Below are 16,529 nucleotides of genomic sequence, written 5' to 3'. Positions count from 1 at the left end.
CACTATCAGATGCAGTGCTACTAACAACAGGTCTGGAGATCGACCCTGGCGGTTGTTGAGAACAGGCTGGATAAATGTCACGGAAGTGTAGTAGTAATTAATTGCAATCTTACTAAATGCACAGAAATGTACTAAGCACTTGGGAAGTACAGTAGATGCAACTAGTGGACCTAGAGCAATGTGCACGGGCCTGAGAGTCAAGGAAACTGACTTCTCATCCCTCCTTTGCCACTTGCCTGGTGTGTGACCCTGGACAAGTCATTTCACTTCCCTGGCCTCCCTTTCCTCATTTGCAAAATGGGGAATTAAATGCCTGTTCTCCCTCCCCCTTACATTATGTGCACTGTTTGGGACATAGCCTGTGTCTGACTGGATCATCTTGAATCTACTCCAGTACTTAGTATAACCGTGACACATAATAATTGCTTCTTAACAAATAGCACAATTGTTATTCATGACGTTCCCTAGCCTCAAGGAGTTTACACTATTGAACTAGAAGTTCAATGAGAAGCATTTTAGCAGCATGGCTTAGAGGAAAGTGCAAGGTGTCAGGAGGCGGAGGACTTGGATTCTAATTCCTGCTCTGCCATCTGTCTGCTGTGTGACCTTGGGCAAGCCACTTACTTTTCCGTGCCTACCTCATCTATAAAATGGGGACTAAGACTGTGAGCCCCATGTGAGACAAGCAGATTATCCTGTATCTATCCCAGCACTTAGAACAGTGCTTGGCACAGAGTAAGTGCTTAACAAATATGATCATTATTATTATTATTAGAAGTCCTTCTTCAGTACCTTCCTTTTCTCAGTCCAGCAGCTTCTTGTAAAGAAAGGATGGTGGTGGGGAAAATTGTTTACCTTGTAATGGAACCACTGCACTGCTGATCCTTTTGGGGAGCAGATTTGCCTCCAAGCCCTTGACTGGTCATAACATTTCTTTGCCCAATTGGGCAGAGGAAGGACATTAAGGGGTGCTGTTTCTGAGCCAGACCAGTGATCAGTCCAGTCCCAGACTTTGCCTCCTATAGTGGCAATGGGATTCTTGGAAGTGAGGTCGTTTCCTTGCTAGGCCTCTGAGTGTTTAAGGATATACTTCATAAGCATGGCTACAAGTAAGCTAGCTTGGGCCGGAACTCAGCTCTGGAATAGAGACAAGACCCGGGGCCACAATTCCAGTTATGGCAATTGATTATCGGTTGTTCCCCCTGCCTAGTGGAGAAACAGCATGGCCTAGTGGCTGGAGCATGGGCCCGGGAGTAAGAAGGACATGGGTTCTAATCCTGACTTGGTCATTTGCCTGGTGTGTGACATGCGCAGGTCACTTCACATCTCTTCACGCCTCAGTTACCTCATCTGTCAAATGGGGATTGAGACTGTGAGCGCCATATGGGACAGGGACTGTGTCCAACCCAATCTGCTTGTTTCTACCCCAGCACTTAGTACAGTGCCTGGCACATAGCAAGTGCTTAACAAATATCATTATGATGATGATGATGAACTCCAGGTGGAACCAGAAACTGGATTCTGGTCCTGCCAGTGACTTCATCATGTTAGACCTTGTGTCTGATGTAATCTGTGCTATGTTCTGGCAAGAAATATTTTTTTTCCAGTACTGTATATAACCTTTCTAACTTTTCCCCTCCACATCCCCAACTTTCCCTCAATTAACCCACAAGAATAATAATTGTGGAATTTGTTAAAGGTTTACTGTGTGTAGGCACTGTTCTAAGCCCTGGGGTAGATACAAGATAATCAGGTTGGACACAGTCCCTGTCCCACATAGGGCTCTCAGTCATAACCCTCATTTTGCAGATGAGGGAACTGAGGCACAGAGAAGTTAGGTGACTTGCCTAAGTGGCAGACACTTGCAGACAAGTGGCAGAGCCAGGATTAGAACCTGACTCCCAGGACCATGCTTTAACCATCATTGGGCCTTGCTGTTTCTGACCTCTAGACTAGGCTCCTTATGGGCAGGAAATGTATCTGCTATTTCTGTTGTGTTGTATTTTCCCAAGCCCTTGGTACAGTGCTCTGCACATCGTAAGTACTCAGTAAATATTACTGATTGATTGATTACAAATGAATGCATCCAAGCTTTCTGGAACTCACTGCCATTTTGGGCCTGCCCAATTTCCATATGCCTATATAGTTAGGTGATTTTCTCTAAATTCACGTTGATGCCATCATTTAATTGGAGGCACCTCCAGGACAGGAACTGAGTCATCTTATTTTGCTTCCCATAGGTTCTTAGACATGTCACCAATCAATCAATCAATGGTATTTATTGAGCACCACCAACACAGTGGACCACCAAATGCTTCTGATGATGATAGGTGATTGCTGATGGATGATGGACAGGCCGCATGAGAGGAAAAGGAGAAAAGACCCTCGTCCTCTGACTCAGCAAACTGTAGGGAAGGAATCAGACACTGTTGATTTTGGCTCATTTGCAGAGGTTGGGGAATCCCCAGAGCTGTCCCAGGTTTTGCTCCTCCCTGCGATAGCCAGAGGGCTGACATACAGGTAGGGCATAAATAACAAAGACTAAGGGAGACACTAAAGCATATTCTGGCTAAGCGTATGGAACAATAACAATGGAAAAATAACCAGCGAAACAATAACAACCTCAGTATATAGTAACAACCAAGTCTCCAGCATCCGGCTGGGGCATTATCACTCAAACGTGATTTTAACTGTAGGCCTCAAACTTCTTTCCTACCACTCTTCCTTTAAAAGCCACTGAAGACCTAATTTGAGTGATTCAAAGTTTCCTTCCACCCTACTTTTTTATGAAGCTGTTAATTATCAATAAAAAAACCCAACTCTAAATAATCAAGGGTAACAATAATAATACTGACCTTTGATCTCAGGAGAAAATAATTTGAAAGCATAGAGTTTATTCTGGGCTACTAAAAATACCTAACAATTGTTACCTCACACGGTCCCCCTGGAGACAGAGCAATAACAAGGATCACATCTTCCTGGTTTACAAATCAGGGTGTAAATGACTCCCTCCAGGCTACTTGGCTGAAATCTAAATCCTGGTTTTCTGTTTTACCCTAACCTCTTCCACCAACCCAGTCCAGCCCCCACCTCTTTCTCTTCGAAGTCCAGACTTTTTTTTTCCCCATTTCAAGAAATTTTATCCTGTATCCAAGTGCTTTCAACCTTTTACTTAAAGGGACAGCACATACCTCCCAGACTCTCACCCTCTAAAGTCAAACTCATGAGATGGTGCCACCCTGGGGTCCAGAGAATTAGAAGGAAAAATGTCCTTTGTCCATAGAAGTGCCTTTCCCAATTGGTGCCCCTCCCTCTTTGGCACACTGACCCTTCTAAATCTCTCCTGGGAGGAGGAGAAATTCCATCTCCTAAAACCCGGATTAAAGTTCCCCATTTCCCTTTCCTGGGCCTCTCTGCAGGCTCTGTAGCTTACCTTGCAACTGCCAGCGAGTGAATTCTGGCTTAAACTCTTGGGCTTCGGATACCGTAATAATAATAATAATTATACTAATGATAATGTTGGTACTTGTTAAGCGCTTACTATGTGCAGAGCACTGTTTTAAGCCCTGGGGTAGATACAGGGGAATCAGGTTGTCCCACATGAGGCTCACAGTCTTAAACCCCATTTTACAAATGAGGTAACTGAGGCACAGAGAAGTGAAGTGACTTGCCCAGTCACACAGCTGACAAATGGCAGAGGCGGGATTCGAACCATGACCTCTGACTCCCAAGCCCGTGCTCTTTCCACTGAGCCATGCTGCTTCTGGGTTAGGGTGTGCATATTCACTAACTAGAATCCCCCTTCTCTCCACTGACACTGCCCTCTCAAAGGTCGCTAATCATCTCCTCACTATTCATCTCCTTTTTGCCAAAACCAATGGCCTCTACTCCATCTTAATCCTCCTCGACTTCTCAGCTGCCTTTGACACTATCATGCCTTTCTCCTGGAAATATTATCCAACCTTGGCTTCACTGACGCTTGTCCTCTTCTGGTTCTCCTCCTACCTCTGACTGTTCCTGCTCGGTCTCTTTCTCAGGCTCTTCCTCTGCCTCCCACCTCCTAACTGAAGATGTTCCTCAAGGCTCAGTTGTGGGTCCCCTTCTATTCTCCATCTACACCCACTCCCTTGGGGAACTCATTCACTCCCAAGGCTTCAACTATCATCTCTATGCAGAAGATTCCCAAATCTACATCTCCAGTCCTGACCTCTCTCCTCTGCATTCTTCTATTTCCTCCTGCCTTCAGGACATCTCTCCTTGGATGTCCCACCGACACCTCAAATTTAACATGTCCAAAACAGATCTCCTCATATTACCACCAAAACCTGCCTTCCCCTGACTTTCCCATCAATGTAGATAGCGTAAACCCATAGTGTTGGTGTTATTCTCGACTCATCTCTCTCATTCAAACCACAGAGCCAGTCTGTCACCAAATCCTGCAGGTTCAACCTTCACAACATTGCTAAAATCTGTGCGTTATCCTCGACCCATCTATCTCATTCAAGCCACAGAGCCAATCTGTCACCAAATCTTGCAGGCTCAACCTTCACGACATTGCTAAAAACTGTCCCTTCCTCTCCATCTAAAATGCTACCACGTTAATCCAAGCATTTACCTTATCCTGTCTTGATTACTACATTAGACTCCTTGCTCAACTCTCTGCCTCTTCTCTCTCCCCACTTCAACTCATACTTTGCACTGCTGCCCAGAACATTTTTGCACAAAACCATTCAGGTCATGTTTCCCCACTCAAGAATTTCCAGTGGTTGCCCATCCACCTCAGCATCAGACAGAAACTCCTTACCATAGGCTTTAAAGGTCTCAATCACCTTACCCCCTCTTATCTTATCTCCTTGATTTTCTACATGCTTCACTACTCTAATGCCAACCTACTCACTGTACCTCAATCTCGTCTATTACATTGCCGACTTCTTGCCCATGTCCTGCCTCTGGCTTGGAATCCCCACCTTCTTGGTATCCGACAGATGATCACTCTCTCCACTTTAAAGCCTTATTATAAGCACATTCCTTTCAAGACGCCTTCTCCAATTTAGACTTCATTTTCTTTTCTCCCACTTCCTTCTGTGTTGCCCTTGCACTTGGATTTGTACCCTTTATTCATCCCTCCCCCAGCCCCACAGCACTTATGTACATATCCACAGTTTATTTATTTCTATTATCATCTATCTCCCCTTTCTAGACTGTAAGCTCATTGTGGGCAAGGAACATGTATACTACTCTTATATTGTACTCATCACACAGTAAGCGTTCAATAAACACAAATTACTGATTGCTCGTTGTGGGAAGGGAATGTGTCTGTTTACTGCTATACTGCACTCTCCTAAGGGCTTAGTACAGTGCTCTGCATACAGTAAGGCTCAATAAATATGATTGAATGAACTGGGTCTTTGCCCTGCAGCCTGCGTGAAAGCAAACTGAGTAACAGCAACCTGGGCCTTATTCAGGCATTCCTGAGCCCACGGTTGTAGATTATTCCTCTGACCTATCATCCTCTCTTGCACTTCTCTCACTTCTGATGCTTAGCCCGAACCATTGAATTTAGGTCCATCCCTCAGGGTTTGGGACATTAAGTGTTTTAATTCACATAACTGAGAGCCCAGAATAAATCCTTACATACATTTTAAAAGTCCTATTCCCCAAGTCTAGTCAACCTCCCCCAAAAAGCTCCCCATGATTTCCTTCAACAGTTTTTGAAGATCTACACCAGGCTCAAAGTACTGTATTAAGCACTGGGGGGAATTTAAGAAGCATAAGGCATAGTTCCCACCTTGCAGAGAATTTGTAATCTACCATGTCTACCAACCCTATTGCATTGTACTCTCCCAAGCCCTCAGAATAGTGTCCTGCACACAGTTCGTGCTCAATAAATACCACTGACTGATAGCAATGGTTGCAATAAACATCAATCAATAGTATTTATTAAGCACCTTGGCACAGAGCACAGTGGAATTTGTAGACATGATTCTGGTCCTCAGGGTGCTTACAGAGTAGCCAGGAAAGAGACCCACTCACAAAAAAATAAAAGGAGATTAGTGAAAGGGTGAGTACCCAAGTGCTTAGGTGATACAGAAGTGCTGAAGTGGCAGTTGGGGTAGGACAGAGAGGACTAGAAATTCTTCAGGGAATACCTCCTCGAGGAGCTATGATTTCAAAAGGGCATTGAAGATGGGAAGAGAAGAGGTCTTCAGGATGGGAAGGTGTTGCTGTCTTGAGAGAAATGAGGCACGTGAGTTGGGGTGCAGTGAGAAAGGACCAAGGAAAAATTAGGGGGGTTGAAGGAGAGAATTGATTGATTAAGTTAAAGTCAATGAGCAGGGGTTTCTGCTTGATTTAGAGAGGAATGGGAACCACTGGAGGTTTTTGTGGAAAGAGAGAAGGATGAAGAAAGATTCTTTAGAAAAATAATTCAGGCAGCAGAGTGACCTACATCGTGGAGAGGGGAGAACTGGAAGCAGGGATGTTTAGGAAGCAGCATGGCCTAGTGGAAAAAGCATGAGCCAATGGAAAGAACATCAGCCTGTGATTCAGAGGGCCTGGGCTCTAATCCCAGCTCTGCCACTTGTCTGCTGCGTAACCTTGGAGAAGTCACTTCTCTGGGCCTGTTTCCTTACCTGTGAAATGGGGATTAAATTCTTGTTCTCCCTCTCGGATTGTGAGCCCCATGTGGGACAGAATGCTGTGTCTGACCTGATTATCCTGTATCTCCCCCAGCATTTAGTATAGTGCTTGCTTGGCATATAGTAAACACTTAAATACCACTATTATCATTGTTATTATTATTACGTTTGCAAGAAGGCCACATGGTAGTCGAGCTGGGAAACGTCAAGGGTCTGGACCAATGTGTGGCAGTTTGAATTGAAGCAAAAGAAGGGTAGATTTGGGAAATGCGGAGGAGAATGAATTGATAGGATTTGGTGACAATAAATGTGGGCATTGAAAGAGAGGGAGGAGTAATGGAAAATGTCTGGGTTATGGGCTTGAGAGATGGGAAGGAGGAGATGTTGACAGTGATGGGAAAGTTAGTTGGGGGAGAAGGCTTGGGAGGGAAGATGAGGAGTTCAGTTTTGGATATGCTGAGTTTGAGGTATCAGTGGGACATCCAGCAGTTGGAGAGGTAGATTTGGAATTATACACCTAAAGATGATAGTTGAAGCAAAAGAAATGGATGAGCCTATCACCAGGGTCATTATGGTGTGGGAGGCAGAGGAAGAGTCAGTGAAAGACACTGAGAAGAACTGGCAGAGAGGGAAGACGAGAACCACGAGAGCACAGTGTCAGGGAAAACCAAGGTTAGACAATGTTTCCAGGAGAAGAAAGTGTCCCATGGGGTCAAAGGTAGCTCCCTTTAATGGGGCAATAGTGGGTGTGTTTGAAAGGAGCTATCAGACAGTCAGTAGTTGGTGGTGGCAGTTAAGTATACAGATGTCTAGTAAAGAGCACACAATTAGGATGGGAAATAAGTGTAAATGAACAAATACATAAAACAGAGTTTTATTCGCGTTTGCTTGAAAAAAGTCTGTTTCTTTCACTGTCCTCGTGGTCATACCTTCTCATTGCCTGGCCCTCCCTTCCCCTTCATACCTGACAGATCACAAATGTGCCCCAACCTGTCCCTCCAGCCCCCTAAAGCCGGTAAGAGATCACAGAGCTCCACTGGGAGGTCTTCCCCAAGCCCCCTCTAATCTTCCCACCTTCTCTCCCACAACTGCCTCTTCAGTCCCTCCAAGCCACCTAATTAATAATAATAATTATGGTACTTGTTAAGCATTTACCATGTGCCAGGCACTGTTTTAAGTGCTGGGGTGGATCCAAGCAAATGGGGTTGGACACAGTCCCTGTCCCACATAGGACTCACAGTCTTAATCCCCATTTTACAGATAAGGTAACTGAGGCCCAGAGAAGTGAAGTCACTTGCACTAGGTCACACAGCAGACAAGTGGAGGACCTGGGATTAGAACCCAGGAGGGGAATAGTCTGCTAGTGGAAAATCTAAGGGCGTGGAAGATTAAACCTCAGCTCTGTCACTGGATACAGAATCAAGAAGGACTCAGGTGCAGTCACTGTTAGAATCCCTGGAGAGAATCCAGGGCCTGTTCTAATATATAGTCAAGACAAGACTTTGTCTTCTAGAAGCAAAGCAGAAAAAAAAGAGAGAGCACACTGCAACCTCAGCTAGAGATAGGCAGGTGCTACCAATAAGGAACAAGGGAAAGGAGGCAAAGTTCATTCAAGCGACAGAGCAAAGAATGCAGGAAGTGCCGAGTGCATCAGAGCCATTTCCTCGATTCCCCCAACCTGGGGCAAGATGGGTTCTGCCCCGGCTCTGGTGATATGGGAACAGACTGGGAGTGGTCTGAGGGAGAAAGGGTCTGCTCGAGGACAGAGTTCTGCTCTTGCAAGGGCCAGCCCAGCCTGGCCATGCTGAAGGAGTGGAAAGAGCACAGGACAGGATGTCAGGGAACCTGAGTTCAAATCCTGCCTCCCCCCAACCCACCCGCCAATGAATCAATGATATCTATTGAGCACTTATTGGATGTATGGCACTGAGCGCACAACATTGTACTAAGCGCTTGGGAGAGTACATTACTACAGAGTTGGAAGACATCTCCTGCCACAAGGAGCTTATAGTCTAGAGGACTCAGTTTCATTATCTGTAAAATGGGGATTAAATGCCCATTCTCTCTCTTCCTAAGACTGAGAGCCCCATGTAGTACAGGGATAGTGTCTGATCTGATGGACTATATCTACTCCAGAGTTACACAGTGCTTGGCACATAGGAAATGCATAACAAATACAATTGTTATTATTACTCAATTAATCAATGACATTATGGTATTGAGTGAGCATTAACTGTCCAGAACACTCTACTAAGCACTTGGGAGAGTACGATACCATACAGTTGGTATTTTAGACTGTGAGCCAGATGGACATGGATGGTGTCCAATCTGATTAGCTTGAACCTACCCCTGTGCTTAGTACAGGGTCCGGCACATAAGCACTCAATAAATATGAATGATTAATCGCTTAACAAATACCATTAAAAAAAGTTGGTAAACACAATTCCTGGCTACAAGGAGTTTACATTATTACTATTATTATTACTGGCCTTTTACTATACAGCAAAAATGGGAGATGGCTTGGCCAGGAGGGGAACCAAGGAAGAGGGCCCTTGGATCCCAATTTTAGGGTTAACCCAGAGCCAGCCCAGCTTTCCAATCTGCCTTGGCCCTCCACCCACCCCAGACCAGACCTACACCCTTCAGGTCAGAGCCAAAACCTGCCTGGAACCAGACTGTCCTGTGGAATGAGGGCTAAGGCAACTTTATGCTCCACAATTAGTACTTGGGAGGGTGAGAGAAGAGAATGGCAGAGAGGGTGAAAGGAAGGTCAAACTGATAAGCAACCACAGTTATTAAACCATCTCAAATAAAGTTCACTGGAGATAGACGGGGGCAACAGAAGGAGAAAGAGAAACAGAGGAGGGGAAAGGCAAAAGAATGAAAAGAAAGCAAGCAAGCGGTCACTTTAGGAATTTTTCTGAGTCACAAAGTTTCAGCATTAGTCATTTGGGAATCCTGAATGTTGAGAAATGGCCTGTAACAGTGTCAGAATGATTCCTCTTCTCACCCAAGGTGCAAGAGACTCCCAGTGCTCTGAAAAGTGCTTTGAACATTTTCATACTCATTTAGATGGGCAAAAGAAAGACCTGATGAGGAGGAAGGTCAGGGAAAGAGGATGTCAAGAAAATGGATGGGTGAGAGGCAGTGCGGTTTGTTAGGTTGGGCTCTAAAGTGAGTCAGCCCATCTGGTTTTCTTTCATTGTACCTCCGGAAACAAGTCCCTCTTCTTCTTGATGTCTTGGTTTCCTCATCCATGGCAAAAATCACGATGTCTGAACACCAAGAAATGGGCAGAGTACTGCACTGGATGCTTCAGGAAGCAACATGGCATGGTTGACAGAGCGCAGGCCTGGTAGTCAGAAGGTCATGGGTTCTAATCCTGGTTCTGCCACTTGTCTGCTGTGTGGCCTTGGGCAAGTCACTTAACTTCTCTGTGCCTCAGTTACCTCATCTGTAAAATGGGGATTAAGACTGTGAACCCCATGTGAGGCAGAGACTGTGTCCAACCCGATTTGTGTGTATCCATTCCAGCACTTGTACTGTGCCTGCCATATAAGAAGTGCTTAACAAATACCATTATTATTATTATTATTAAGGGACAGACCAAAGAAGTAAAAGACTTGATCCCTCTCTTCAGAGCTTTCAATTTAATGGGAAGATACTAATTATAAATATAATTGCACTCTCCCAAAGACTCAGAACAGTGCTCTGCACATGGTAAGTGTTCTATAAACACCATTGATGATGGGGATTTTTGCAGAGCAGAGAGGTGCTTGCCAAATGACATTTTAGAGAGATGAAGCAAACAGCTGTATGTAAGAGAAACTGATGAGGAGAGAGACTCAAGGAAGGAGGGCGTTCCGGGAGCCCACCTGGTAGCTGAGGAGGGCTTGTGCCAGAGTGATGGTGGCTAGGGTAGCTCTGAAACATAGTATCCAAATATAGTTTGGTAGGGCTTAGGGACTGATAGAATATGGGAGGTAATTAGGAAGGGCATTAAATGCCTCCAGATTCCAAGCTTGGAAGAGGAGGCTTCAGGAAACAAGAGGAGGACTTCCACTTTACAACTAATAAGTTGGAGTACTAGTGGATTATCCAGTTAGAGACATCCTAAATTCAATCATATTTATTGAGCACTTACTATGTGCAAAGCATTATACCTAAGTGCTTGGGGGAGACTTGTCTTATGCCGTCGAGTTGTTTCCGACCCATAGCGACACCACGGACACATCTCTCCCAGAATGCCCCGCTTTCCATCTGCAATCATTCTGGTAGTGTATCCACAGAGTTTTCTTGGTAAAAATATGGAAGTGGTTTAACACTGCGCCTTCCGCACAGTAAACTCAAGTCTCCTCCCTCGATTTTCTCCAAAGCCTCTGTTGCCCAGCACGGGTGAGTTTTGGCTTGTAGCAGATTGCCTTCCACTCACTAGCCACTGCCCAAGCTAGGAATGGAATGGATAGGACTCTGCTTGACTCTCCCTCCCTTAGCCGCACCTGCGACCGACTCTGAGCTTGAGGAAGTACAAGAATAAACAGACACATTCCCTGCCCACATCGAGCTTACAGTCTAGGGGCAGAAGAAAACATGGGTCTGTAGAAGATGCGAGATCAGGACTGGGCATGTGGTTTGGGGAGTTAACAGGATGGGAGCTGATGATAAATAGCAATAGTTGTCCTACCCAATGCACATAAGAACATGATGACTATTCGCTTAAGCTTTGAACTTGGAAATATGTACTCTGCAAATTCAAGATACTAACCCACGTAGGCGTATGAATTCATTTTCCCTTTCCCAGGTTTCATTTCTTGCCCTCATCATGAAATAAAAAGAATATTCTAAAGTATCTTAACACAGGTCTAGGTGTCCTGCCCATTGACTAATAGGGGCTTGGGGAACAGAGCAGAAGAAACAGGCAAAGGAGAAACAGGTCATTATTAGTGAAAACCCTTGGCCTAGGTGCCCTGTCAACTGCTTGGATTATTTGTGAAAGCCGCCGGGGCGGGCTCCAGGGTGGACAGACAGCTCTGACTCCTTATTTCAGGTTCTAGACTCCTAAGAGAGGCCCGGGGATATAAGAAAGTATGTGGAAATGTCCGGGGAAACCAGCCACCTTTACGACATTTACAATCCCTCATGTGAACTGTTCTTTTGCCTTTCCCTCTCCCCGAGACAGCTTAATTGGTTTAATAGGGAGGAGCCAGGAAAAGTTCCTCTCAGATCTCAGGCTGGGGGAGATTCCGGTTCTGCGTCAGATCACTTTTTTCCTGCTAATTTTCCAGGCTATTTCCCCCTAAAGGGTTAAGCAAGTACCTTGACTCCTCTTCCTGTTGTTCACGAAAGCAGAGCGCCTCAAGGTACTAGGGGCTGTGCGCCGGTAGCAGCTGTTCCTTTCCCAGGAGACTGGGCCATTCACCTGGGCCTCATCCTCCAGCTCCCAGCCGTGCCTCTGTCCTCTTGGGCTCTGGAAAGTAGTCCTTAACTGGTATTCCCACTCGTCTCCCCTTGCGCCTTGCCTCCCCACTCCTTCCAGCCGGCCGAAACCTTCGGATTCCAGATCCTTCGTTCTGCGGATTCCGCCCTGAGTGCCTAGGCTCCTTGGGTCATTGCTCGGATACTCACAGTCTGCCGGCTGAGAGTTACAGTCTTCCTCATGCGTCTCCAAGTTTCTCGGATCCGTGGCGTCACTTGCTTTCTGGTAAGTATTATAACCTGGATAGCTGTTTCGCTGGACGGAAAACTTGTTTTCTGGTTGCCTGGAGCTCTCGCTGTCCCAGATGCCCTCTCCCCTCCCCAGGCACTTTCTACAATCCTCAGGTCCATTGTAGGAACCTCTGAGGTTCCCAGAAAAGCTGGTAGCCTCCTTGTAATCCTCACATTGATAATTCCAATTCCCGTGGTCCATATTCCAGTTGTCAGCCATCACAGGATTGCCACGATGATCGGCCCAATTCCGGCGGTCCCTACACCGCTCTTCTGCTTTCCTATGATCCTTGGGGTCCCCATCCAAATCTCGGACCACACAGCAGCCATCAGCCTTCAAATGATTCCCAGGTTCCTCTCCCGGATCCCCGTTGCCTATGGACCACTCGTCCTGGTACCGAAAATCCAATTTCCTGGAATCTGTGTTCAGATTTTGGGCCAGCCTACTGCTGCTCCAGTCTGGTGACTGGTCATTGCGGTTTATATCCAGGTCTTCAATCTCACGGGGATCTTCAGAGTAGTAGCCCATGTTCCAGGACTCCAAGCAGCTACTTTTGGTGTTTCCAGAATCCCAGTAGCCACAGTCCCGTTTCCTATAGCCCTGGTTCTGCCCTGCAGTTCGGTATAAGGGACGGACGTCATGTTCTCGGGAAAGTTTTCCCCCTTTGTCGAGGGTCCCGTGGCTCCGTCTATTGCAGTCCTCATACTCCCAGCTAGGGATTCTCAAGCCCTTAGCCACTGCCTCCGTTCCTTGCTCAGCTCTCTGGGGGTCACCCATGGTTAATGGGTGTGGGTAGGCTCCCCGCATCTGGGCACTGCCTTCTCCATGAATCCAGGTGGGGTTGTATTACAGACAGGTGGAGCGAGGGACACGGGCTGGGTCTCACCAACACTGCAAGACAGGCACTCCCTCCTCTCACTGCATCCGTTGGAATTCAGTGGGATGTGTGTATGTATGTGTGTGTTAATCTTAGCACCCAATCAGGGAGCTGCCCTGAAGATAATGAGTAACCAGTGTCATACGATCTGAGTTGGCAATTCAGCTTGGTGTTTCCCTCAAACTGGTTAGACTGGTTTGGCTGCTTCGTAGCTCCAGGCAGTGATCAAGGGGCCTCTAAAACTATAGAACTGTAGTGGGGGGGGGGGGGGTTCGGCAAGGGTGGGGGCAAAGGAAAGTGGCAATTTCCTGAAAGTTGGGATTAAATCGCCTAAAACTCTCCCATCTGGAGCACCAAGGGCTCGGCTCTCAACACTGCCCTTCTCACCAATACATCCTCTCTTCCTCACCCAGTGGGAGCCCTAAGGGCTTGTCCCGTTTTTTCTCTTTGGTTTCCCCCAAGCTCCTTTGCGTTCTTCTTATGTGTGTACTTCCTCCTCCCTCTACTCTATTATTTTCTCTCTCACCTTGGGTGATCAGGTTATCAAGAAGGGAATAATCAAATTGCAAACCATTACCATTCAAATGCCTGAAGATGTTGGGAGTTGAAAGGGAGAGGTAGCTAATTTTTCCTTTCAGAAGGAGTGAGGCCTAGTGGAAAGAGCATGGGCCTGGGAGTCGGAGAACCTAGGTTCTAATCCCTGCTCCTCCACTTGCCTATTGTGTGACCTTAGGCAAATCACTTCACTGTGCTGTGCTTCAGTTTCCTCATCTGTAAAATGGGAGTTCAGCACCTGTTCTCCCTCCTATTTAGATTGTGAACCCTGGTTGTCCAGGGGCTGTGTCTGACCTGATTATCTGGTATTTATCCCAGCAGTTCATAAATGCTTGGCTCATATTTAGTATTTCAAGAGGGGATCTCCCTTCCCCTCACAAAATCCACCCCCTCCACCTGCACCTCCGACCCCACCTCTCCTCACCTAATTAAAACACTTGCCCCCTCCCTTCTTCCCTCCTTAACCACAATCTTCAACCATTTACTCTCCAAATGCTTCTTCCCTACTTCTTTCAAATATGCTTGCTTGTATCCCTTATCTTAAAAAATAATAATTATTAACAAATAATAATATTTGTTAAGCGCTTACTATGTGCCAAGCACTTCCTCCCTTGACCTCATGGTTCCCTCCAATTATCACCCCATCTCCCTCCAACCCCTCCAAACCACTTGAACAAGTCATTTTTTTTTTTTTTTACAGAATTTAATCGTTTACCATGTGCCAGACACTGCACTAAATGCTGGGGTAGATATAAGCTAATCAGGTTGGACACAGACCACACGGGACTCACAGTCTTAATCCCCATTATACAGATGAGGTAACTGAGGAACAGAAAAGTGAAGTGATTTGCACAAGGTCACAAAACATGAGCAAGACTGAGCTCCTCATCTTCCCTCCCAAACCTGGTCCTCTCCCAGACTTCTCTATCACCGTCGATGGCACGACCATCCTTCCGGTCTCTCGGGCCCGCAATCTTGGTGTTATCCTTGACTCGTCTCTCTGGTTCACCCCACACGTCCTATCCGTTACCGAGACCTGCCGGTTTCACCTATACGATATCGCCAAGATCCGCCCTTTCCTCTCCACCCAAACGGCTACCTTACTGCTACGGGCTCTCGTTATATCCCGGCTAGACTACTGTGTCGGCCTTCTCTCTGACCTCCCTTCCTCCTCTCTCGCCCCGCTCCGGTCTATTCTTCACTCCGCTGCCCGGCTCATCTTCCCGCGGAAACGATCCGGGCATGTCACTCCCCTTCTTAAACAACTCCAGTGGCTGCCTATCGACCTCCGCTCCAAACAAAAACTCCTCACTCTAGGCTTCGAGGCTGTCCATCACCTTGCCCCTTCCTACCTCTCCTCCCTTCTCTCTTTCTACCGCCCACCCCGCACGCTCCGCTCCTCCGCCGCCCACCTCCTCGCCGTCCCTCGGTCTCGCCTATCCCGCCGTCGACCCCCGGGCCACGTCCTCCCACGGTCCCGGAACGCCCTCCCTCTTCACCTCCGCCAAACCGATTCTCTTCCCCTCTTCAAAACCCTACTTAAAACTCACCTCCTCCAAGAGGCGTTCCCAGACTGAGCTCCTCTTCTCTCTCTACTCCCTCTGCCACCCCCGCTTTACCTCCCCGCAGCTAAACCCTCTTTTTCCCCTTTTCCCTCTGCTCCTCCACCTCTCCCTTCCCTTCCCCACAGCACTGTACTCGTCCGCTCAACTGTATATATTTCCATCGCCCTATTTATTTTGTTAATGAATTGAACATCGCCTTGATTCTATTTAGTTGCCATTGTTTTTACGAGATGTTCTTCCCCTTGACTCTATTTATTGCCATTGTTCTTGTCTGTCCATCTCCCCCAATTAGACCGTAAGCCCGTCCAATGGCAGGGACTGTCTCTATCTGTTGCCAACTTGTTCATCCCCAAGTGCTTAGTACAGTGCTCTGCACATAGTAAGCGCTCATAAATACTATTGAATGAATGAATGAATGAACAAAACGGGCAAATGGAGGGTCAGGGATTAGAACCTAGGTTCTCTGACTTCCATGCCCATTCCCTTTCCACTATGTGCTCTGCATATAGTGAGCGCTCAATAAATACAACACTGAATGGGGGAGGGTGTGGGCTGCCCTCAACCCCTAATTACAGATCAGCAGCTCCACTCCCAGAACCCCCTGCCCATGATGAGAAGCAGCGTGACTTAGTGTGTAGAGCCTGGGCCTGGGAGTCAGAAGCCCCATCTCCCTCCTACGCTTCCTTTCCAAACTCCTGGAGCAAGGCATCTACAACTTGCTGCCTCAAATTTCTCAACTCCAACTTTCTCCTGGATCCCCTCCAATCTGGCTTCCAACCCCTCCACTCCAATGACCTCCTTCTTGCCAAATCCAAAGGCTCCTATTCTATCCTAATCCTTCTCGACCTCTCAGCTGCCTTTGACACCATCGACCACCCCCTTCTCCTCAACACATAATCCAACCTTGGCTTCGCGGACTCTGTCCTCTCCTGGTTCTCCTCTTATCTCTCTAGCCGTTCATCTCAGTCTTCTGTTGCTGAACTGTACTTCCCAAGCGCTAAGTACAGTGCACTGCACACAGTAAGTGCTCAATAAATACGATTGAAGTCCTCACTCCTTCTGAAAGGAAAAATTAGCTATCTCTTCCCCTTTAACTCCCAACATCTTCCGATGTTTGAATGGAAATGGTTTGCAATTTGATTATTTCCCTCTTGATAACCTGATCACACAAGTGAAGGAGAAAATGA

At 46.7% G+C, this 16,529-nt stretch overlaps 1 protein-coding gene across 3 annotated transcripts in view; it reads right to left on the bottom strand.

Moving 5' to 3' along the window:
- Positions 1-16,529, bottom strand: part of LOC100089875 (dynamin binding protein) — a 129,551-nt gene that overhangs the window by 36,127 nt on the left and 76,895 nt on the right. Inside the window, exon 1 of one of the 3 annotated variants that reach the window (XM_029059299.2) lies at positions 11,955-13,313. The exons of the other annotated variants lie outside the window; for them this stretch is intronic. Within the exon in view, the coding sequence (XP_028915132.1) occupies positions 11,955-13,152 (1,198 nt within the window). The 5' untranslated portion in view covers positions 13,153-13,313. Of the gene's footprint in view, positions 1-11,954; positions 13,314-16,529 lie in introns of those variants that run through there. 3 annotated transcript variants of the gene reach the window in all.

The sequence above is a fragment of the Ornithorhynchus anatinus genome, chromosome 3 (genome assembly GCF_004115215.2).
Source record: "Ornithorhynchus anatinus isolate Pmale09 chromosome 3, mOrnAna1.pri.v4, whole genome shotgun sequence".
In the NCBI taxonomy this organism is placed as follows: domain Eukaryota; kingdom Metazoa; phylum Chordata; class Mammalia; order Monotremata; family Ornithorhynchidae; genus Ornithorhynchus; species Ornithorhynchus anatinus.
Note: the sequence above shows the minus strand (reverse complement) of the source record. Positions and strands in the feature narration are given on the sequence as shown.